This window comes from Fukomys damarensis, unplaced genomic scaffold, assembly GCF_012274545.1.
Source record: "Fukomys damarensis isolate Sample0158 unplaced genomic scaffold, DMR_v1.0_HiC HiC_scaffold_15, whole genome shotgun sequence".
Lineage (NCBI taxonomy): Eukaryota > Metazoa > Chordata > Mammalia > Rodentia > Bathyergidae > Fukomys > Fukomys damarensis.
Genome location: NW_022900927.1, coordinates 44025358 through 44049836, shown reverse-complemented (window position 1 = coordinate 44049836; position 24479 = coordinate 44025358). Strand labels below are relative to the sequence as shown.

Genomic DNA, 24479 nt, shown 5'->3' with positions numbered 1-24479 from the left:
CATATCACTTCCAAAAGTTAAATGAAATTTGGTTCATTTTCAGATCTGGGCTTTTTAATGAGTTAGCATCTCTGCTGCGTGAGACAAGTGCATTCACTCCTCTGGGTGCCAGGGATATTTTTCCGGCAGTAGTGATAATGATGCAGATGTTTTTCTTTGTGGGGATTTTCCAACAATGCCCCTAATGAAAATGCATGCCTACTTCCTGGAAAATTAAAAAATATCATTTTTTCCAAACAAAAATTTCAAATGCCTTCATCTTAACATGGCAAATGTAAACAGCTATTATTTTTTACACATCATCTTTGCTGTATTCTATGGCAGCAAGTAAGTGATGTATTTTCTCATTTTACTTTTTTATAAATTGTTTTTCTGATCTTGCTAGAGAAACAACTTTTGCAAAAATCTTACCCAGATCCCAAGTGGAATGAAGATAATTACATCAGTAGAGTCAAGTTTTGCAAATTGCTTTGGAATTGATTTGCAGTGTCATCTTGAACCTTACATCAGGTCAGCTGCATGGGTTTTAGCATAGAAACAAATATAATTCCTAGAAGTAATATGCCCTTAAACTTACAAATGTGACTTTGCCTTTTGTAAATACAGTGGATGGAAATTATAAATGTAGATCTGTATAAATAATGTATTAAGAAATCTTTTTCATTTAAAAAATTGTGAAAACCTACAGTTGCAGCTGAGGATTTTATAAAACAAAATTCCACATGGATCTTCAAGTGAAACTGAATTCTTGCTGTACTCATATCTCAGAAAAATATGTAGGGGCAAGGAAGATAGCTCAGTGTCAGAGCACTTGCTTAGCGTGTGAGAGGCCTTGGACTCATTAGCCACACCACCAAAATACCAACCAAAAGAGCATTTCAATGTTGTTCAAAAATCAAGATTTCTATCAGTGATCTCTTAAAAACAGAAGTTCCATCTGATATACAAAAAAGATGTCTTTACTTAAACATTATAATACTTCCATACCGCCAGATGGGCTACAGGGTGAAATAAGAACCAGAGTAATATGTTGCTTAGTCATTTAAAAAAAACAACAACAACAAAGAAAAACTTTTATATTACTTGTTTCTGGTAAGAGGACTCTGTCAAAATGCCACATCAGACAACATCAAAATATTCTTCTTTTCAAAACTTTTTTACCACCATGAAAATCATCGTGGGCTTCTTTTCTTTCCTTCTTGGGTAACTGACCCAGCACAGTGATTGGAATGTATAATTAAACAGTTCATCAGAACAGAAGGTCAAGAAGCCTGGACAATATGAATCGTTCAAGCCATATTAAGTGTGGTTACCTTTTGTGCATCTCTGGCAAGTAATCATGCGCCATTTTTGAGATGTCACATTGACTTTATTTTTGTAAAATGAATCCTAGAAATTTTCAGGTTTTATCTTCATAAACAAACTATGCCAAATTATGCTCATTTGCTTGTTCTATTTCAGGGATTTATTTTAATCACAAGAAAATGGAGAACAAAATCACTATTTGTGTCAGTTTAGCTCTTGAGTGAATAAGGTTAAAATTAAACTCTTAACAAAAGTCGGCTATAAGCCAGCATCCTTAAACTCTCCCTCTTTTTCTCTTTCTTTCCTTTTTTAAATTAAACCGGCACGTAATCAAGAGCAAGAGGTCATCTTTGGTTATAAATCAGGACCTAGTGTTTATTTTATGGAACTAATATCCATCTTATGCATGATACCAGGAACTTAAATTGAAGGTAACGGGACACAGAACAGAACAGTTTTTCTCACACAAAATGGCAAGTGTTAGAAATGGCTACACTGATCTGGAATTCTTCGTTTGGTAGTTCATTTTTTGAAATTTTTTTTTTACTCATCCAGTGTAACTACTACAGTTTTCATCTGAAGATGAACAAGGTGATGTTTGTCTTTTTGTCTCAGCTCTCAAACTGCTAACAAATGTTCTCATCATGTATTTATTGTCCTGTTTGTCACATTTATAGGCTTTTTGTTGATTTTACTGTTTAAAATGATCCATACCGAAGGGCTGCTGGTGCTCCTAAGCACATGAAGTCTCAGATGTGCATTCCAGAGAAGATGAGTTTGCTAGAAAAGCTTTACTCACATGCATTACAGTGCTGTTGACCTTGTATTTACCAATAATGAATCAACAATGTGTATTAAATACTATGTCCTCAAACAAAGATACACAAAGGGCAAGTTTAGGAATTGATTGATTAGTGAAAATGTGGTGACCAGAGGCTAATACAGGAACATAATCCTCTTATTTTCTCTGGAAGCAAATGTTCAGTGTTTACCAAATCAGCATTTGCAGAGATTTCATAAATCGTTACTGTATATAACAAGAAACAATTCTAGCACTCATTTCAATATAATCAATTGAGGAGATAGATCAGGTCGAAGGATACAGTTGGATCATATAAATGACCCTAATTCATAACTTTACAGGCTACCCACAAATTACGCCGATGAGACAAAACTACTTTTGCATACTTCATGGATCACCAAATTGCTCCTCACCCACAGTGGTGTTAGTATAGAATGAAAGAATTAGTTATAGTTCAGACACTTATAACCTCAGCTATCTGGTCACTTTTTAGTAAAAAGGCCAAATCTTTTGTTATTACTTTGAATCTATTTTGAAAGCCACATGTCCATTATCTTAAAATGTATTTAAATAATCTTGATACCATTGCATTGGTAATTAGATTTCAACATGTAAATTTCAGGGGGTGGGGGCATGGGCATTCAGACTATAGTGACTTTCATTTTTCACTCATCGTTTCATAAATATGTATGGTATTTTTATACAATTAAGCATGATGATACCTTTAAAATATGAACAGTTAAATTCACAGCGCTAAATGTTCATAATATTTTAGGTGAAAGATCAGATGATGCACAAAATCTAGCAGAATTAAGAAATAATTCTTTGATACCTGTCTGTTAGACCCACGATAGAACTTACCACTCTAGAAACTGACAGTCTCCTCAGAGTCGTGTCTGTTTCCTGACCAGCAGAAAAAGGCATGTATGCTCTGAGATGCCAAGGACATGTAGCTGCCCCATGAGTGTGCCCTTTGCTGCAGGTTATAAACCGAGATCATCTGTGTTCTTCCTCATGTAACTGAGGACAGTAGCCTCAAGGAATATCAAGGCCATTAAAAGCAAGGAGACAGGAAAGCAAAGAAACAATATCTGAGGCTATGCCTGCTTCTCGCTACAGAGTGTCTGCAGAACTAAACCTTCCAGAAGAAAGGACAATATTTACTCACAGATCAGTGGCAGTTGGAGCAGCCCCAGAGGGACTTCAGGCGGAAGCCAAATGTCCCGTCTTTCTAAATTACCTAAGTGACCACATCACTCTCAAATGTCACTCCTGAATCCACGCAACAGTCCTGGGAAGATTTATAGGATAGGTTCCCTGGCCTATCTAGCATCAGCAATGCCAGGAGGGGTACTTCAGCTTGAACATCCAGCTGGGAAGACTGAGGGAAACATACCAGCATCGAGAGCCAATGTATCTGTGGCAGAAACACAGACACCTACCTTCTCCCATGAGATGAACCTAGAGGTGTGCTGTCCTCTGAGGAGAACTCTGACCACCACAGTCACCTCCTGAGGTCCAATGAGGAAGTTGCCTCTCATCCTAATAGAAGACTTAAGAGTGACATGGTCCCCCCAAAGAAGCAAATGCAGATGTTTTAAACTTAGTAGCCATGCAAGATAGAAAAATCATTAGCACTAAGAAATAGAATAGTAGGGAAAGTGGGAAGGGTAGGGGAAAGGTAATAAGGTGAAAATATATAAGAAAATGAAAAAATTGAAATAAAGTGTTTGTAAATGGGGAGGAAAGGAAGGGGTGAAGGGAGAGCAGGGACAAAGGGAAAAAATGAGAACCAAGACCTGTCATGTGAAGGTGCAAGATCCCAATGATGAATGTAACTGTACTGTATACCTAAAATGTACCAATAAACTCAATTAAAGGAAAAAAAAGAAAAAGAAAACTAGATACAGAAATTATCCTTTAAATTTGAGTGTCAAGACCAGTTCACAGGTCACAAGAAGATGCAGTTCTCTCCATGGTTAACTAGGGAAGAGAAAGACTGTTCTCAGAAACTCAAGGCAAATGTAATAGCATTTTCAGACTATTTCCACACCCCAGTGTCTACTACTGCTTTTTTGTGGAGAAAAAACATGGAGGGGAGACAGGGACCTGTCTTACTGTATATTTTCGCTCTATCAAAAGGACTTTGTAAGGGCCGGGGACTTAGCTCAGCAGTTCGGTGGCCTGCCTTGCAAGCGCAAGGACCCGAGTTCAATCCCTGGTACCAAAAAAAAAAAAAAAAAAAAAAAAAAAAAAAAAAAAAAAAAAAAAAAAAAAAAAAAAAAAAAAAAAAAAAAAAAAAAAAAAAAAAAAAAAAAAAAAAAAAAAAAAAAAAAAAAAAAAAAAAAGGACTTTGTAAACCACAAAATAGATGACTCACAAATTATACCTTATGACTCATGTTTTTTCCTGAGTGTAAGACCTGCGTATTCCGTACTTTACTGAATATCTCTTAGAGAACTTAAATAACATTGTCTAAAATTCAACTCATTATCCCACATCCTTTTCACTGCCCTGAGCCTCTTCTCATGTTTTCTTACCTAGAACCAACCATTACCAAGTTCTAGTTAGCATAGCCCTTACTTGCATCATCAGCATTTCTCGCTTACCAAACTGTAATAGTTTCCTTCTCAACTGTAAGCCATTCATGATGAGGTATGAGCAACGAAGTATTAACTGTGTCTCGAATATGATATGGAACATATTTAAAGTATAAAATCTTTCATTGTCATCTAAATTCCAATTTAATTGGAAAATCCTATATTTTATCTAGCAAACACTATTAACTACAATAATTTTAATTCAACCAAGTGAATAATTAGGTTGGCTCTTAGTATTGAGTTAAATTTGTCTTCAGTGTTCATTTGATTAACTGCTATGACTCCTGGGACAATTACAAAATATACTTAATGGTTCCAAAATGATTGAATAATTTTTCTGATAAAGACCTATTTTAAGTAGAAACTGATTTTATAATCCTTGCAAACTTTTAAGTACACTGACTAATTTCAAAACTGCTGAGCTAATTCCTAACACTTTGAGGTCCTTCATAGGATTTTATGTCATCATAATCCAGTCCAAAAAATAAAAAAGACTGATTTTTTTAAAGCTAAACATGGCTTGAGTCTTGCCCAAAATAAGCAGAGAGAGATAATCCGGTCCTTTTGAATGGTGCTACACTAATTAGGAATGACATCTTCTCAAAATTTCTCTCAGCATTTCCTGTCTCAGGGGGTTTTCACGATGTAACAAGGACAGTACAGGGAATAGAATCCTTAAGGGAATTCTTTTTGGACAACTCTAAGAAAAGACATTTCTGCCTGGTGGCTTGGCCGTCTGCCAAGTGGATTCTGTGAAAATATGTGGTCCCATTTTCTGTTGAATTTATTAAATTATTTCTGTAAATTAATGTGTACTACCTTATGGAAGTTATGTGTTTTAAGAACCCATTGGGAATATAAACCAGTTATAAAAATAAATAGCGAAATTAAAGGTTAATGGCAGTTTTGTTAATTAGAGTCATTCTTCAGTTTTATGGTTTCACAACTAATTATTCTGTTATATAAAAGCAAAATAATTAGTTGTGAAACCATAAAACAGAACAAAGTGTTTTCTAATCTTTTTGGAAAATTAAGTGTATGACATAGTCAGTTTAATTCACTTAAGTAATATAAATAGCTTTAGAAATTTAGGACTCAGTAAAGCTGTTGAGGACTATGTTACATAACATACCTATGGTCCCGATCCTTTCCTATTGAGTTCCCACAAAACAAAGCACAAATTAAAGGATATGCACTTACTGTCAGGTACAAGGGGGCATTAATTCTGTTTGTTTGTCAAGTGATCATAGAATGTCATCCATAAGGGTCCTCATACTCTTTCACATCGCTTACAAGACAAAAAGCTTGAAAAGTTTTTAAATATGCCCTTCTAATTAGACATCATCTGTAAGCAATATTTCAGAAAAAGCCATCATTTATTGTAATTTGGCTAGGCAGATGGATAGACATTTAAGGGAATGGTTTTACCCGGCACTTTCCTCATCTACATCAAAATCCAAGCATTGGAGATCACTTGTGATTTAAGCCTACATTTTCCTAATCTAGTAGTACCATTTTCACATAAATTTATTTTACGACATCAGAATGGTGACAAATTATGGACAACTTGAATTCACTTTTCCTACAACTATAGTTAATATCTTCTAAAGCAAATCATAAATGGCATGTATTTCTTTGCAACAGAATGTCTGAGTCATGTAGCTGAGCTTAGAAATGCACATGTGGGCTGTAAGAAGTAGACTTGCATTTTCAGTTCTATTGAGATGATAGCATAGCCAAGAAATCCAGGGGGGCTCAAGTCTTTGCCTTCACTCCATCCTCCTCAGGCATTAACAACCTATGAAACAAATTGAAAGCCACAAAAGTGAATAGAAAACTGAAGTTCCCCTTCATCAGCATCAAAATATCCCAACCTTCTATAGTGAAACCCTTTCTGGTAAAATACACATCAGAGAACAGAGCTTGAACCCAGAAACCTAATGAACACTTTTTTTTCTCCAATCTGAATCTAAGATGTCTAATAGACCTAAGAAAGTGAAATATACAGTGAGAGGACTAGCTATGTCTTTCCCAAACAGGCAAACCCTACTTGAGACATGGCTTCTGGAAAAGAAAATGGTGCATCTCATGACTGCCAGCCTTTAGCAGGCACTCTTAAGAACCGCTCGTAAAGCCATTGCCTTATGCGGTTGCTGACCAGTCAAATGGTCTTCCTTCCATGGGAGTTTTGGAGCAACAAATAAGCAGGTTTGCAGAGACTAAAATGTGTGAGAGGACTGGATATGGAGTGTGTGTGTGTGTGTGTGTGTGTGTGTGTGTGCGTGCGTGTGTGTGTGATAGGGATGTTCATTTTCTTAAACCACCAAGTTTTAGAGGTCTTTGAAATCTGATTTCTTACTCTGTTATAACTTGAACAATATTATTATCTGTAGGTCACATTACCTTGATTCTTTGCAGGCCTAATAATGTTTTTATTCTATACTAGATTTTGTGGATAAACATATAAAAACCCTGGATTCTGTTATCAACCTCTGAGGAATATTGACTGTGTTATAATAGAATACTTAGTGACTATCACCTTGAGTTTGCATAGATCTGTTTTTCACTTCATTAGGGCAGTTTTATGGAAAGCCCAAGGTATTTCCCAACCACCTATAATTTGGCAGGACTCCAGATTCACAGAGCAACTTCCCTGTTGTTATTGTTGCGGCCTAATTTTAGACTCTGTGCAGCACACATCTCAAGTACACATCACTGGAGCACAGCTCTCGTTCCTAAATTGGAACAGATGCATTTAGTCCCAAATTAACACATTTGTTTGCAATCTTCAAGTTCAGTGTTTTTGTTAGTTTTTAAGTAATGTCACTCTTTGATGACTTTGCTGTGAAATGCATCCTTGCAGGATGCAACTGAAGGAGACTCTGAGGTAAGGCTGATTTTGTATTTTTAATACAATGGTGATATTGAAAAGTGTGAATTGAGTTATCTTCTTCAAGCACTGCACAGGCAAAGGCACCTACTAGTACTGTTTCAGCATGGTTTAAAATGATAATGAAGTAATGGATCTAATAGCCTAAAAGAAGGTATGTTTTTGTCTGTTTTGATTAGAAACTAGGAGATCTGTCCTTCCTGGCCTGAATATGTAGGTGTATTTGGTTGTCACTGAACTAAAGGGACACACTTCCTCCCCTGGTCCTAAGCCCTGTCTTGGAAGAAATAGCACTAGCTATGTTGATCTCTCCAGTAACTCCATCAGATATCTTCTTTAGTGCTGAATCTTCTCTTTAAATGATTCGAGCTAATAGAGTTATCCTTTGCTTCTTAATATATGTGGGCATTGTCTCTGTCCAATGAGTTTTTATAAAAATTGACTGTTGCAGAAATGTAGATGTTACTCAGGAAATCTTGTCTGTGAAGTTTTTCTGGCTTGATTTGAGTATTGATGATTTCACTGTAATCAGTGTGATTTACAAAACGTGTACCATTTGCTTTTACTTTGTATTATATTGCCAAAAATGACTAGCTCTAGACATTGAATTCCCACTGAGTTCTTTATTTATGGAAATTCTAATACTATAATCTTAAACAATGTTTTGTTTTCCAGTTACAAAACCATAAAAAAACACACATGAAAAATAAATGCATAGCTATTGCTTTAAATAAGACTTAGTTGTACTTAGCATTTCTTCAAAATGAAAAAAGTAACTCAACACAAAGAGTTTGAAATATCTCTCCCTTAGTAGATAAACCAGTTTCAATTGATTCAGAATTACTTCTACAAAATATTCTAAAATAAGCTTTTCTTGTGATTTAAGATGCATTTCTATTTTATTCAAGTCATATCAGGTAAAGTAGGTTCATTCAAAAATGCAATTAAACTTACAGTCACAAAGGACTCACAAATTTCTTTTAGATACTTCCCCAGCCTAAAATCTACCTTCAGAAATCCTGTCATGATATACTACAGTAAGTATATGTGGTTTAGCATTGTGGTTGAGCACTACTCAGGTGGTCTTTAATTATAAAAGAATATAGAAAGCTCAATCTTTATTTTTGATGCTATGAAGATATTTAAATGTTTTGAAATCAGATATCTCATCAAATAAATTCTTTTTACTCAACTCCTATCTGCATTTTAAAATGTGAAGAATCCAGACACCCATTTAAAAATTAGATATTAATATCAATCTTAATTCTTACATTTTTCTTTTTAAAATGGACACCCTTGGGCTGGGGATTTACTGGTGCCTGCCTTGCAAGTACAGTGTCGTGAGTTCGATCCCTGTTACCAAAACAAAGACATTCTTTCTTACTAAAAGCTGTACCTCTAACAAGCCATAAAGCACACTATGTGCTAAGATTTGGTCCATATAATTTTCCCTAGTGGCCTTTGTTTGTCATACATTTGCTGTGGTAATTGTGAATATATTTGTTTTTCCACATTTTTCCTTCAGGAAATAACTTGGTCTAATGTCATTTTCATTTTTTACACAGTTGTAGAAAGGTTTATTTCTTTCTTCCAGTCACAGAAGGGTGTATTTGATGCTAATTGACTCTAATTGTAACTCTGTCTACATTTTGTAGTCAGTGGACCCATAATGAAGCACTACAAAATCTTTGGAGCATCCTGTATTTTCAAAAGATGTTTTTACCTTTTAAAATTTTCCACATTTATGCATTTGGAAGAACAAGAATTAATGTCGTTTTATTTCATTAAATACTTAGATATACGTAAAACTTGTTTCAAAGTCCATATTTTCAGTTTCCAAAATCATGATAAAATTTCTGAATATTTTCAGCCTCTAAAAAAGTCTTTTCCATGTCTTAAAAAATATTTTCTGTTGTTTTAAAATTTGAGTATATTAAAGTATAACTTACATGCAGTACTGTATCCCCTTAGTTGTGCTCTGATGTAGAGTTTTAAGAATCACATGTCATGATAAAATCATCTCCATTATCAAAATAGAAAACCCTCCCAATGCTCTTGAAAGTTTTGTCAAGCTGGTCCCCATCCATGATTTTTAGCAACTTTTGATCTGCTTTCTGTCCTATTTCATTTTTCTCAGAATATCCTATAAATCACTACTGTCTGGCTCTTTTCCCTTAGCCATGTGCCCTTGAGATTTTCCCACATTGATTCGCATGAGTAGCTTGTTGCTTTCCGTTGCCTAGTAGTATTCCATTGCATGCATTTACCTCCATTAGATTATCCAGCTTAAGGCTATTTGGATTATTTCTGGTTTGAGCCAGGTATTTAAAAAATTCTTCTCATTTTTATATAAATACAACTTTTTATTTATCTTGGATAGTTAGGGGTAGATATAAATGTAGGTTTAGCTTTATAGCAAACTGTTACCTTGTTTTTTCAACTGTCTGTGCCATTTTGTATGCCCATTCTGTATGCTCTACCACAGTGTGGAACGGTTTAGTTGCTCAGCAATTTTACACTAGATATCATCAGTTTTTAAAACCTATAGATTCTAATCATTGTGCAGATGACCCTAATTATACTTGTTATTTGAATATCTCTGGTGACTATCTTTTTATATTTGCTACCCATAAATCTTCCTTGATGACATGCTTGTTCGAGTACTTTATTCATTTTGTTTGTTTGTTGGTTGGTTGGTTGGTTGGTTGGTACCAAGGATCGAACTCCGGTCCTTGCGCTTGCGAGACAGGCCATTTAACCGCTGAGCTAAATCCCCAGCCCACTTTAGTCATTTTAATGTGATCTTTTTTCTTATTATTGATTTTTAAGGGTTCCTCATAGATTCTGGATGTCAAGGTTTTATCATATATGTGTTTTGCACACATTTTTGCTCAATTGACTTATCCTCCATTTCTTAATGTTTTCAAAGAGTTAGCTTCTACTTTTTTAAAAAACTGACTTTAGTCTGTCCTCTCAGTTTCTAGTCCCTCTTATTTACAAATTTGTACTAATTTTTAATGAACAAAATTATACCTTTCAGAATTTGGGGGGTGTAAGAGTCTAAAGATAATATAGTTCTATATAAAATTTACTTGAAAAATATAGTAATCATGGACTGGGAATTTAACTCAGTGGTTCTGTTTCCTGCCTTGCGAGCATCAAGGTCCCAGGACGCCCCCACAAAAAAATAGTAATCATGAGGAATTTTTGGCCTAAAGTAGCAGAAGATCCAACTTCACTGGCTTAAGCAAACAGGACTGGCTTTATTAGAAGAGGAAAGGCATTTGTTTATACAGATTCAGGATCCCCAAATAACCAGAACTTATATCTGTACACTTTTGTGGTCTTTCTCTAGAAGTTGAAGGCTGCAACTATAGTTGATTATATGCATATTCAGAATGAGAAGTAGAAGATGGGGAAAGGACAGCAGCACCAAGAAATGACACTTTTCTTTTTCTCATTGAGTTTATTGATACTTTTTAGGGGTACAGTACAGTAACACTCATCATTGGGATCTTGTACTTTTACATGACAAGTCTTGGTTCTCATTCTTTCCCCTTAAATGGCATTTTTCCAGAGGCTTCTCTAACTGCCTTGAATTTTCCCTCTGCAGAACTGGGTCACATGGCCAGACAAACTGGAGGAGGAGGTTGAGATGGGGATTGTGTGCGGTGAGCCTACCTAGTGTCTACCTCACATAAGAATTTTTATGAACTATCAAAGCACTACGGCAATAGAACTATTCCCTAAAGGACAGAACAATCAAAATTTAGCTTAAAACTCAAAGAAAAACTTTTAAACTTGCTACCAGCTGAGGATTTACATTCTAAAGTCATCATTCCAATGGTGTAAGTGCGTGTGTAATAAAAATAGTAGAAATAATAGCTATTATAAGATGATAAGAGAATAATAAGAATAATGGGTCACGGTATATGAAACAACATACTTTATCTTCTTTGACTGCCACTTTGAAGGTAGGATCTTACATAATAGAAAATTAAGTGGCCGAGGATTTAGCTCAGTAGTTCAGTGGCCTGCCTTGCAAGCACAAGGACCTGAGTTCAATCCCCGGTACCAAACCACCCGGAACCAGGTATTTCACTGCTGCAGAATTAATTTTCACTTTTTTCAGGAGATATTTGGAAATAGTGATATCACATTTGCTAATTGTGTATTATATGGAAATTTACTAATGAAGAAGCTAAGGTAGAGGACACACAAGTAGTGATTAACACAGCCAGAACTGAGCACCTGCCATTCTGACTCAAGGCCTGAAGTCAGAAATATCCCCCTACACATACTGACTTTGTCCACTTATTGCTATTTAATGTGTCAGAATTTAATTCATTAATGCCAAGAATAATTAAATACAATAATACTCCTTTCCTACTGCTCTATAACAATCAGGATTTTTGAGATCAAGAAGACTTCCCTGGAAAGTTTATATTGTGATACTCCCTGGCTTTTATATAAACAAAAGTTCAAAAGCAAAAATCCTTATGCTACAATTTTACCTATTTAGCTTAACTGTGTCTAAATAGGAATGCTGTTGTAAACTTGACAAATACATCGAAGCCAAAATGAAGCTTTTACTTGTTATTCTCTCAGTGATAACATCTCCAGAAGAAAGTAATTAATTTCATTTTCAGTATAAAGAAAAGGAAAATGTAAGTCATCCATTTATAAATTTTTACATTGCCATTTTGTAGTGAAAATTAATGTTCTTTCAAAGTTTTACAAACAGCACTGCTTTTTTTCTCTCTCTCATAATTTAGCCCAGATGTTAACTCCTAGGCTAACACAACTCCAAAATGAATGTTAGCAGAACTAATGAGTGAACTTCCTGAACCAGCTCACCCTAATTCCAACCCTGTATACAATTGGTCTATCTTTGTAAATTTTCTTTAGTTTGGAATAAATTCTAAATATGCAAAATGCAATTAAATCTGTGAAATTTGTTTAAGATTAGAAAATCACTATTGTTGAAATGTAAGATAAAACCCGGTACTAGAGCTTCTGTCCTTGACTTGTACTAAAACTTGAATCCACCCTGCCCAGTGGACTGTGTTTAGGAATGCTGCAGCTGATGTTCATTAGAAATGTGGCACCCAAAAGATTCAGGGGTCTCCACTGAAGCTCATGTAACCTTTTCCTCTTTTCCCTATAAGAATTCTCTCAGGCTATCTGATAAAACACTTTAGCTTTCTATGGTAACTTTCTTTTTAAAAATTTTTAATTGAGTTTATTGGTACATTTTAGGTATACAGTACAGTTGCATTCATTATTGGCATCTTGTACCTTTACATGACAGGTCTTGGTTCTCACTTTTTCCGCTTGTCCCTGCCCTCCCTTCACCCAAGCCTCCTCCCTTCCCAGTTTACAAACACTGTATTGCCATTTTTTCATTTTTCTCGTGTTTTTTTTCTTTTCCCTTATTTCCTTTCCCCTACCCTTCCCACTTTCCCTACACCTTTATCCCTTTTCGTCCTATTTCACATTGTCAATTATCTCATTAGGATCTTATGTACTATTAAATTTTTTCACACCAGAGAAACTATTTGGTATTTGCACATGTGTGACTTATTTATTTCACTTAGGAGTATATCCTCAATATGTATCCATTTTCCTATGAACCAATCTAATTTAAAATTTTATAACTGTCCTTGAAAATTAAGATGCGCAGGGAAACATTCTGTCCCTTAGGAAATGAAAGAAAAAGGAAGTTCAGAAGGTGACACAACTAATGGAAGAAAATTATTATCTTCAGACTTTGACCTGACTCTGTAATCAGACGATGCCCTTTTCACCTCACGTATGAAGACCAATAAATCCTAGTGTATTGGATTTTATAGGAATAAAAGATCCATAACTATATCATATTCATGTCACAATCATAGTTCATTATTATCATAAAGGGAGATTAAAATACTATTTCAATTCCATTTGGAGTGAGAAATGTGTTGATTTCAGAATTGTTACACTGTATATTTGTAGCCACTATACACACACACATGAACACACACGTACACACACACGTATATACTTACTTAATGGCAGCCTCTGTATTCCTATATATACTGTGTATACTTTATTAATTGTATAATAAAAGTATGTAGCTACTACTGCTCAAAATATAAGGATGTTCTTATTATATTTGCAAGCTTTTTTCACACATACTGCCAAAGTATTAATATTATGCTGTCTTGATATAAGAAAGACTGACATGGTTTAAAAATGGTATGATGTTGGAGGCATCTAGATATAAGTTTATGTACCAGCTCTGCAACTAACAAGGTGTGCAGTTATGGGCATGTTAGCATATCCGTGGTTTATTTTCTTTGTGTAAAGCGAACCTGAATGGTGTGTTGTGAGAAAGAAATGAATTTGTGGATATAAAACACTCAGCGTTACATTTGGCCCAAATAAATCCTCATTAAATGAACACCAGACACATGATATTTTATTCTAACAATTACTTACTAAACATTTAGAAGAAGTCTTACTCAGTGCTATACAAGTGTGTTTTCATGGCTTACTAAGTTTGGAATATAAAAAAGAAAAGATATAGCTTGATCCTTAGATCACGTTTTCTCAGTGTCAGCGCCACTGAAATTTTGACAGATGAATCTTTGGTGCAGGAATCTTCTCTGTGAACATAGTGTTTAGTAGCTCCCTGGCCACCGAGTATCAGATGCCCCAGGGCCTGACCTTCCTTCTGATTTGTGTCAACTGAAATGGCTGCACATAGCGCCAAATATATCTTTTAGGGTTATCTGTACCTCTCCAGTTGAGAGCTTCAGCCTTTGATCAATTATTTGTAAAGAAGACTGATGGACTGCTAGTCCTAGGAGATTCTCACCAAATGATCTCAGGATCAAACAAGATGAGAAACGTTTAAAAAAACAAAAATAAATCAGCCCCCCCCAAATATAAAGACCCAATTCAAAAATGGGCATCCGAAATGAACAGACATTTCTCAGACAAAGAAGCAAAAGCAGCAAGTAAATATATGAAAAAAAAAATAGTAATGGCTAATTTTTGGTTAGTTTAAAACGTGGCAATGTGTTCAATTTAACCCCCATAAAAAAACTTGTAAGTTGACTTTGATTTTAAGAACACATCTTTTAAATGAGAAAATTGAGCCCCCCCCCACAAAAAAATCAAGTACTTAACTGAGATCATACAATTAGAAAGTGGCACAGCCAGGTTGCTTTCCAAGCCATCTGTACAGCCTGTGCAATTATTAGATAGCACTGAGCCTTGCATATTCCACTTTATAATTTTTAAAAAATCAAATTGGAATGTTAAGCAGAATTATTTTTAACTTGTGATATTCATTAGGCATTTACTCTATCTCAGGCATGTACAAAATTACCTTGTATGTTAATCAGTTGATGGTAACCTAGTTATTTGCTAACTTATTATTGTCATAAACATCCTTGAATGCAAGTAGAGAAGCCACTTTCTCTGGAAAAATTAACAAAACAATGCCAGGGCAAATTTAGATGGTCAGGATCTGAGGAGAAAGACTGTTCTGTCTGAAGGAAGCAGAAAACACTTTAAAGCATACATAATGTTCAAATTAGAACTTTAATCTACACATTAAACTGGGATAAACAAGTGTCCACCAAGTGAAAAGGCATTGTGAACAGAATTAAAAGGATATACAAAGGTCTGAAAAACTAAGAGGACTGATATGTTTGGAAAATGGTGGGAGTCAAGAACAGGAGATAGGAAAATAGGACTAGAGAGAAGGCAGGGTTTTGCATTATTATATCTGATTTGACTCCTTTAATTTTGTTACCTTCACTGTAAGGGCAGCAGAGCACAAGTGGCGTAGTGGTGACAATAGGTAGGTACTTGACAATGACAACTGAAATGAATAGTGTTCAGAGGTGGGGAAAACATGACAGACACTAGTACAGTGCTTTCTGCAAGACATAATAAGTTAAGGTAGAACGGTGGGTCAGATATGAGAGCTGCTGTTAATAAGAGAAGCCGGGCAAAGAAAGTCCTCCTAATAGGCTCTTAGAGAAAATAAGTAGAATTATTTATGGAAGAGCTATCTCTACAAAACAAAATAATGCACCCTCAAGGATATAATATAACTATAGGGCTGGCAGCTTTCTGTTAACCTCGAGACTTTGTAGTAATGTGTTGTAGATGCTGTGGATGACCCAGAAACCTCTTCTCATCCCGCTTCAGATTTTCCATAGATATTGAACATCCTAGTTCTTCAGTGAAGGTCCAAAAGCTCCAAGGTAGATTCTGAATTTTATTCCTGAATATTTAGTTCAGACCACTTTGTCTATTTCCTTAGGATCAGCTCACCTGGGAAAGGTTAACTCAGAGGAGAGTCAGCCACATGTATTTGAACGACATTGAACCAGCTAAAAATGTTGGGAAGACATTAGGTCCAGATGCTCAAAAAGTAGTAGCTTTTTGTTTTGGTTTGGTTTGTTTTTTTGTACCAGGGATCAAACTCAGGACCTTGCGCTTGCGAGACAGGCAGTGGAACCACTGAGCTAAATCCCTGGCCCTAAGAAGTAGTTTAATTGATGAATTAATCAAATTTTGGATTCACTGTAATGACCTTTGATTTAAACGTTTGAAATTAAAACAGCAAATATACCCTTTTAAGCCTTAATAGCATTTTTTCTCTTTTATTCCTTATTGAAATAGCTAATGAGTCACTCTCAAAAAAAAAAAAATACTCCAGCATAATACCAAATGGACTTTTATCTCTATGCATTATGCAATAGATTATTACAACCTTATTACTCAAGTTCAAAATGAATATATAACACACTTAACCTTTCTATTTTTTCAAATATCTTCTTCAATCTTGCCTTTATGTCATTCTCAGTATTTGAGTTTATTTAAAATGCACATTTTGTTTTACAATTGATACAGACTTTAAAATCCCATCCCCAGAAGTTTCAAAGGAAAATATTTCATGTACTATATTTCAATAACATTTATACGTGTGTCTAAAATCAAAATTACTAATAATATCTTATATTTTAGGAGTGATACTATGATCTAGTATCTACTATGATACTATGATACTATGCCTTCCAGTTGTTATTTCAAATAAAAATGACCCTATTAAATAAATATTCTTTATCCCTTTTTTAGATGGGCAGAGTATTAAAGCAAAATAGATTGGCAGAGTAAATTAAGTTATAAGTGCTCAAAGTTATGAATATGTATCGTTAACAGTAGCATACTTTCCAACATCCTGAGGTTAGGCCAAGGATAAGATGCTTTGATCCCACATTTATAAGATATCAACTCAGAAAACTAGTTTTAAAATATCTCAGGTGTCAAGAAGTAACTATGTACATAACTTGTATTATGCATAGCTACAGCAATATATAATAGTAAAAAATGTTTACTGATGAAATAGTTTTTATAAAACCAAGTATAAGGAGTCTTTATATGCAATAAATATGGACAGACAAATGAAAAACCTACGAATAAATATGATTGCCTTCCCTGCCCCAATTTGATCCAGATGAACAGGATAATTAGTTCAGACGTATTTCACTTGTGATAGGGAAATTCTATCCCACGATGAAAATTGATCATCCTGTCTACAGTGAAAGAGTTGATATTCTTAATATTCTAACACATTCTTTTTATGTAAACATTTTAGGTATATCAATATATGCATGAAACGATAACTGTTAATGGCTGTCCTGAATTCCGTGCAAGGGCCACAGCAAAGGTAAGCCTTGAGTAGCTTTTAAAAAATCCTTGACCCTGGTGATCTAGTAATTGACTGTGCGCGTGTGTGTTGCAGGTATTCTCGTGTGTACACTGTAAGAAAATTTAGACATCAGTGGCAGCCCAGAGTCTAGAACCATTACTACTTCCCAGGTAAAAATCCTAATGGAAAATTGAACGTTTCTGCTGCTTCTGTAGCTTAAGAAAGGAGAATGATCTCATTAAAATCACTAAACATCCATTTGGCACAAGCAAATCGACTGGTTCATTTTACAAAGTACTACATGGTTTTCTGACACATCTCTGATCCTAAAGAACCTGTTTCCTACTTTCTGCATGAATATTTATTTGCACAGGCCCGGAGACTTCATGCAATTTAGACATGAAAAGAATTCATGACACCCACTGTTCTGGATTCTTCTTAGTATTTAGTGTAGCAGTGGGTAACTTGCTGAAAGAATGTGGCATTGACCTACAAGGAAGTCTTGTCACCTTTTACAGTAGTGACCGTTTTTCCTCTTTAAAAACTCAAATCCAGAGATTACAGAGACCCTTCTAATGAAAATGACATAGCAATAGGATCATGAAATTTTCTGGAAGATAGTCCATTAGGAAACAATAGTTTTAAACTAAAATCCCTGATGCAGTTCATATTCAAGAAATACAGAAATGTTATAATAGAACACAAATTATTTTTTAAAACTTTTGTCTTTCTAATAATGAATAAGAAGCAACAACCAGTGAAAATAATCAGAAATTTACATTTAATTCCTTTGTGTTTCATCATCTGTTGTTTGGTTTCTTTCTTGACTTTTTCTGTGTTTTCATTCTGTTACTGAATAGTGTAGATTAGTAAGTTTTTTTATTTTTGTAATCCAGGCAAAAAGAGTATTATTTCCATCACATCATACTTTGCTTGTACTGAAGTGGAACACACGCAGAAAAAAGATCCCTACATGGTTTAATTAAGGGGAAAGTGAATTATGTGATGTTTTACCATTCTCATTTCTTATTCATGTAGAACAGCAGGATAGCAGCATAATGTTGCAATAGCACAATATTTTCTGGTTGTTTCTGGGCTGTCTGCATTGCATCCATGTCAGCCATTAAAACTTATGCATGTGACAAGGTTTGCATGAGCAAATGCATGTAGCTAAAAACAAGCCATTATTTCCATATCATTCACTATCTTTCACTAAATGCAGGCAGTAGCATAATGCTCAATTGATGTGATAATGCTGTGTGTGGAAAAAGAATGTACAGTCATTGGGAATCAATATTTTCACAGTGTTGAGTAAGTCACTCTGTAGTAGGTGTCTCATCAGCTGTGGTTAAGGCAGGCTATGGGAAGTGGAAAATAAGAAGTGGGCCGAGACTCTTTTCTTGAGTGGAAACTACACAAACACTATTATTTCTATGGTGGGTAGGGATTAATGGTAAGTTATTTTCTTGTGCTTCTTCAAAGAAATTAACATGAATTTTTAGGGGCAGATGCAGTGCCACTGAGCTACATCCCCAGCCCAACATGAATTTTTAAATAAAGTTATGTCCGTATGAAGTGATGTTTTTAAAATTTAGGCATAAAGCTATGGACTGTTCATCTTGCCTGTGTCAGTCACTGTCGAAGTTTAAATACTAAGTAACATCCAGGAGGAAAAAAATCTTGTCAGATAAAAGGTTTCACATAGTGATATGAAATATTGGTATGAAATAGCAATCTCTTTGAATCTATTGTTTCATTTTAGTTTTCATTTTAGCTTAGCATCCTGGATTTTTTTAAAAAAACTTAAATTTACACAATATGCGATTTGTCGATAGCAAGATTAAATATGTACTCTCAATACCGTACATACAAGTGCTCTTCAGCTCATTGTTTACAAACACTTACATGCAAGCCCCAAGTTAGACTATGTGTCACACACGCACACAAAAAAATACAAGACAAATTCAGACCTTAAGGTGCCCATAGTCAACTTATGTACAAAATAATTATAGTATTAGGTAATATATGCATCAAAACTATATGGAGTTCAGAAATAGGACTTGCATCTAAGTGAGATGACTATGAAAGAATTCTACATGAAATATTTACTGTAAAGGTTGAGTTCTAGGAAGCTGGAAATATCTGCGTGGGTCTTATAGAAAGGAATTCTTGATGACATCTAAATAAAGATAGTCTACTACCTTTGTGTTCTTTGTTTCACAGGAGATGCTATAAAAATATAAGAAGTTGCTTCAGCTACCTCCTGTAAAGTATATGATTAGTCTTATTTCTCTCGTTTTATTACCAAAAGACTATCTTTTCTTTCAGGCAACAGTTGCAGCTTTTGCAGCTAGTGAAGGCCACTCCCACCCTCGGGTAGTCGAACTGCCAAAGACTGACGAAGGCCTGGGTTTTAACGTGATGGGAGGAAAAGAACAGAATTCCCCAATTTATATCTCTCGCATCATTCCTGGAGGGGTGGCTGAAAGACACGGAGGACTCAAAAGAGGAGACCAGCTGCTATCAGTGAATGGAGTGGTAAGTTCCTAAAATAACCACAGATTTTCTCCCTAAGTACACACCCCTGCTATTACTGAAGTCAGTGTTGAAATGCTGTAACAGACCATAATTTTGTTTCCAACTAGCTTCTTGAGTTTGATGGATACTGCATCTATAAAAGCATAAATTTTATATTTTTATGTTTCATTTCATCTTGCTCAGATATGATAAATACCAACTAGCTGGAAAATCATCCAAGAAATTTTCCCAACTTATACTACCCTTCTCCATAATACTGTAATTGAATTAATATTTGGATATCATAATAATTTCAAGTTGCTTTAAGCAAAAGCACACTTTTTAAAAGTAAAAATCTTAACCCAGTTATTGCCAGGAGCGGTACATTGACATAAGTATGTGTCTGCTTTTAGTTCTCCTTCAGATCATAGCTGTGTAATAAGTATTACATCATAATGTTGTAGTGAAATCATCAGCCAAACTTTAAATGTCTGCACTGTTGTCTCTGATCACTGTCACATACATAATTGCTGTTTCCATTTTGACATGTAGGAGGGCTTTACAGTAGAAACACCAGTAAACAACTTTCATACTTTTAAAAGTAAAAGTCTTTATAGTGTGTACCTCTCATCTTAGTTGAAAAAGAAGGATAATTTTAATAGTTATATAATAATAACCCATGAAAAAAGAAAATGCATTCACTCTTTTGAGTCATCTCTATAGCCAGAATATGATAAATACGTATTAGCTTTTCTCCTAAAAACTTTGATTACTTTAGTTATTTATCATGTCATAGTTTTCCAATGACATTGAAGTCAATTAAAATATATAACATTTTAAAGTAAAAGTATGAATGTACATTTTTTTAAATTGGATGCCATTGTCTACATATGAGGAGAGGTAATGATAAGTTCTTAAACAAATAGATTCATGTCCAATAGAATAAATGTCTCTCTATATTTAGATTAAATATGTTAATTTATTCATTATTAAAGAATAATTAATTATGAATTAATTAAATGTCTCCATTTAGACATAAATAACTAAAAAGCATAATTTTTAGAAATAGAAACAGGAATACGTCAGTGTTTACCTAACCAGTAACCTAAGATATTTCCCTGAGAATCTAAGATTTGCTGCATGTGGTGGTGCATGCCTCTAATCCCAGCACTCAGGAGGCAGAGGCAGGAGAATCACCATGAATTTGAGGCCAGCAGATCAAGGCCATCATGAACTGCATAGTGAGGCCCTGTCTCAATAAATAAATAAGTAAATAAATACCTAAAACGGTGTATAAGCTAGATTTGGGTTCTCTGTAGCTGTATTGATTTCTGATTAGAACACAGCATCCAGAAATACACTTTGGATGTGATATTTAATTGGTAACTAGGGAGTAAAATTCTTTTGCATTTACCTCTTGAATTTTGTTTATTTGTTTTTTGTGTTTTTAGTGTGTCACTAATAGTTTTATACCACTCAAAACTATTTGGTTAACTGTGCAGTTCTCTAGTGAACATCAAAATTATCAATCCATGAATATTTTATGTTATTTCAGCATTCCAAATCTAAAGTAACCATTTTATTTACTTTTTTCTACGTGGCAATGCTTTCAAGATAAGCTTTTTTATTGACTTTTCAATAACTATAACTTTTTCAAAGCATGTTTCAACTGAAATTCTAGAGCTAAACTTTCTGATAGAGGGCTCTAGGCCAAGATCACAAAAATAGGACCCACAGTAATTATGTCAGGATATGAATTTATTTCCCTGAATATATTGGAAAGGTCAAAAGAGGGTATAGGCTTAAAAGTAGTAGTATGCAAAGTAACAAAAAAAAATAGCAAAATGTTTTAAATGTAATCTTTTTGATTCATTAAGTTTATTGGTACATTTTAGTATACAATATGATGGCATTCATGATTGGGAATTTGTACCTTTACATGATATATCTTGGTTCTTATTTTTTCCCCATTCCCCTACCTTCCCTTCCATTCCTCTATTTTCAAAGGCTTAAAAAGAAACAATAAATATACAGACTTCAATTTTAACAGGTAATTGAGTTCAAGGAGCTAACGAATCTCTGTTTGAGCCACACATGTGCAGGAAACACAGCTGTAAGCATTTCACAGTCGTTCATCCATTCCTGGCAATAACTTTGTGAGGACCCCAGGGGCGACAAGGGGGAATTGAAACAATAAAATTAGACAGACAGAGTTCTGACCCTCTACATCCATGTGATTATTGACTAAAATCCCCCACACCTTAATTTCCAATAGGAAAAGAGGACTAGTAGCTATAGAATTACAGTGAGGTAAAATATCTGTGAAGAGTTGTCCTGTGATCACCTGGTCCTACGCAGCTCCGGTTGGGAAGGGTGACTGCTGAAGGCGGCTGAGGGGATGAGTATATCAGCCTTCTGCTCTTGCTGCTTATGTAAGATATACAGTATGTCTTACCTCAGATTCTACTACACATACAGGTGTATGATAGCAGACATTTATTAGCAAGAAGGTAGTAATCAGCTCTTCTATAAAACTGAAAAAAACCCAGTTTTCTGCTCATACACTTGTTTCAATCATAGCCTTGAAAATAAGACTCACTTGAGTCAGATGGGACATGTCAAGGTCAGAATTTTGTTTTCTTTATGTTCAGTCTCAAACTACTAGAAATGCTATTAAAATGACAGTTGGAAATGGAATAGTTGAGCGATCAAATTTTAATATGATCCTCCCCATGCTAATTGTATGGTAAAAGTTAATAGACACCCTAAGATTTACATGCTGTTAATGAAAGGTAGTGAACATCTCCGAAACACTTTAATATCTCACATATATTTAAAACCTTTAAGTCTTACAAGTTCCATGTATAACATATTGTGCTAGTTAGTAGGTCACTAACTTCACCAAAGAAAATCAATTTCTAACATATTTTGCTAATATGCAAAGTATTGTTGATTCATTTAAATAAGTATAACAAATGTTCTCTAAGCAGAAATGACTTAGAGTGTTTCCTTTTCTGATATAATACTGACTGATCAACACTAGTTGATAATATATAAGTATATAATATAAAGTACATATTTCAAAGATAGTTTAACAGTGCCTAATATTTATCAGGTATTCATTAAAAGACATGAGAAAAGTTATGATCCAGTAGTTGTTCACAGTTACACAGTATGCTCAATTCTGGAACTTCGGATTTTTAACATCAAGTCCAAAGGTCTCTTCCATATAAATAATTTCAAGCATTGATTCAAGCATCAATATTTAATGAGTTTTTAAAATTTTTTCTTTGTAATAGAAGAAGAAAAAGCTAGCAAATTATCAAATCATTTCTACCTTGAAAAAAGGTACCATTTAGGGAGACTAATAGGAAAGATTGTTTTAGAATGTGTCATTCTCAATTGAGAACAAAGTTTGGAAGGAAGTGATTTGTAGTACTAAAGAAAACCTTATTTTAGTATAAGAACTCTGAGGACAATTCCCAAGTCTCCTAGTTTAAGAATAAAATAATTTTGCATCAAGCTTTAAACATCTGGAGAGATAGCCCAAATGATGTTTTTGTTTATTTTTATGTCTTAGCTGTATTGGGAAGGAATGTGTCATGATGACTGGTAAAAAAATACAGAATTAATACAGAATTGTTAACATGTAAGGTTAGGTAATAAAGTATAATGGAAAGGGGGAAAGCAATAAACAGAAATAAAGAAAAGACATGGCAATTTAACAATCGATTTTTTTCTTTTACCTTCTTTAAGTCAAAACAGAAATAAACCCAAGCCAGTTCAACTATCACTGGGAGAAAATGTTTCCCCTATTTCTGGGCTCCAAAATAAATTCCCCACAGGATTTTTATAAATAAGACATTAAATCACCTAATGCAATTTCGTAGAAAATACTGAGGTCTTTTGTGTATGACTACTTCTAATGTCAACCCACACCAAAAACTCACACTTGATTGCTGAATTGAAATTTAACATTAACAGGAGATGAAAATGTTACAGTTAGAATTTATAGCTTTTTAATAGTCTCCTTTTCACCCTTTTATGCTCAAGTGTTTTCTCAGTGATTTTAAGAAAAGAAACAAGGAATATTTATAAAGGTTAAAGCCAAGGAGGAGCCAGCAGTGATAGCAAATATATTAAGTGATAGAGTAAGGATATTAAAAAAAAACTCAACACTGATACAATAAGCCTAATTTAATAAAAATCTACAGGAAGTCCCACTCCTATACCCAGAAAACAAGCTGCATATGTGCAGCAGCAGAGAATAATCACTAAATATCAAATCTTGAAAAAAAAATCCTGAGGCCATCAGTTGATTTCAGGGGAATATAAGACAAAGGGACAGCTGAAAAGGCAACAAAACATGCTACTGTGATTGTAGGGACATCCATGTAGATATAGTCTATGGAGCAAGAAAAGAGTGGTCCAGCTCTTGCATGCACTGTTTAGCCCACATCCAACTGGATTCTGATCCACTAAACAGACACAAGGAAGAAAGAGCAGTCTTGTCTATGAGGAACATGTTAAAGAAGAACTTGAAGGGCCAGAGATTTGGCCCAATGGTGCTGCCGCCTGCCTTGCAAGTGCAAGGTCCTGAGTTTGATCCCCAGTGCAAAAAGCAGAAGGAGAAGGAGGAGGAGGGTGGGGAGG

General features: G+C 34.7%; 1 protein-coding gene across 2 annotated transcripts in view; it reads left to right on the top strand.

Annotated features, from left to right (window-relative positions):
• Positions 1–24479, top strand: part of Lin7a (lin-7 homolog A, crumbs cell polarity complex component) — an 87003-nt gene that overhangs the window by 27643 nt on the left and 34881 nt on the right. The window contains exons 1-3 of one of the 2 annotated variants that reach the window (XM_010643719.3): positions 17250–17327; positions 17403–17479; positions 19638–19847. In XM_010643719.3, the coding sequence (XP_010642021.1) occupies positions 19731–19847 (117 nt within the window). In that variant the 5' untranslated portion in view covers positions 17250–17327; positions 17403–17479; positions 19638–19730. Of the gene's footprint in view, positions 1–17249; positions 17328–17402; positions 17480–19637; positions 19848–24479 lie in introns of those variants that run through there. The other variant, XM_019210578.2, reaches the window with a different exon arrangement.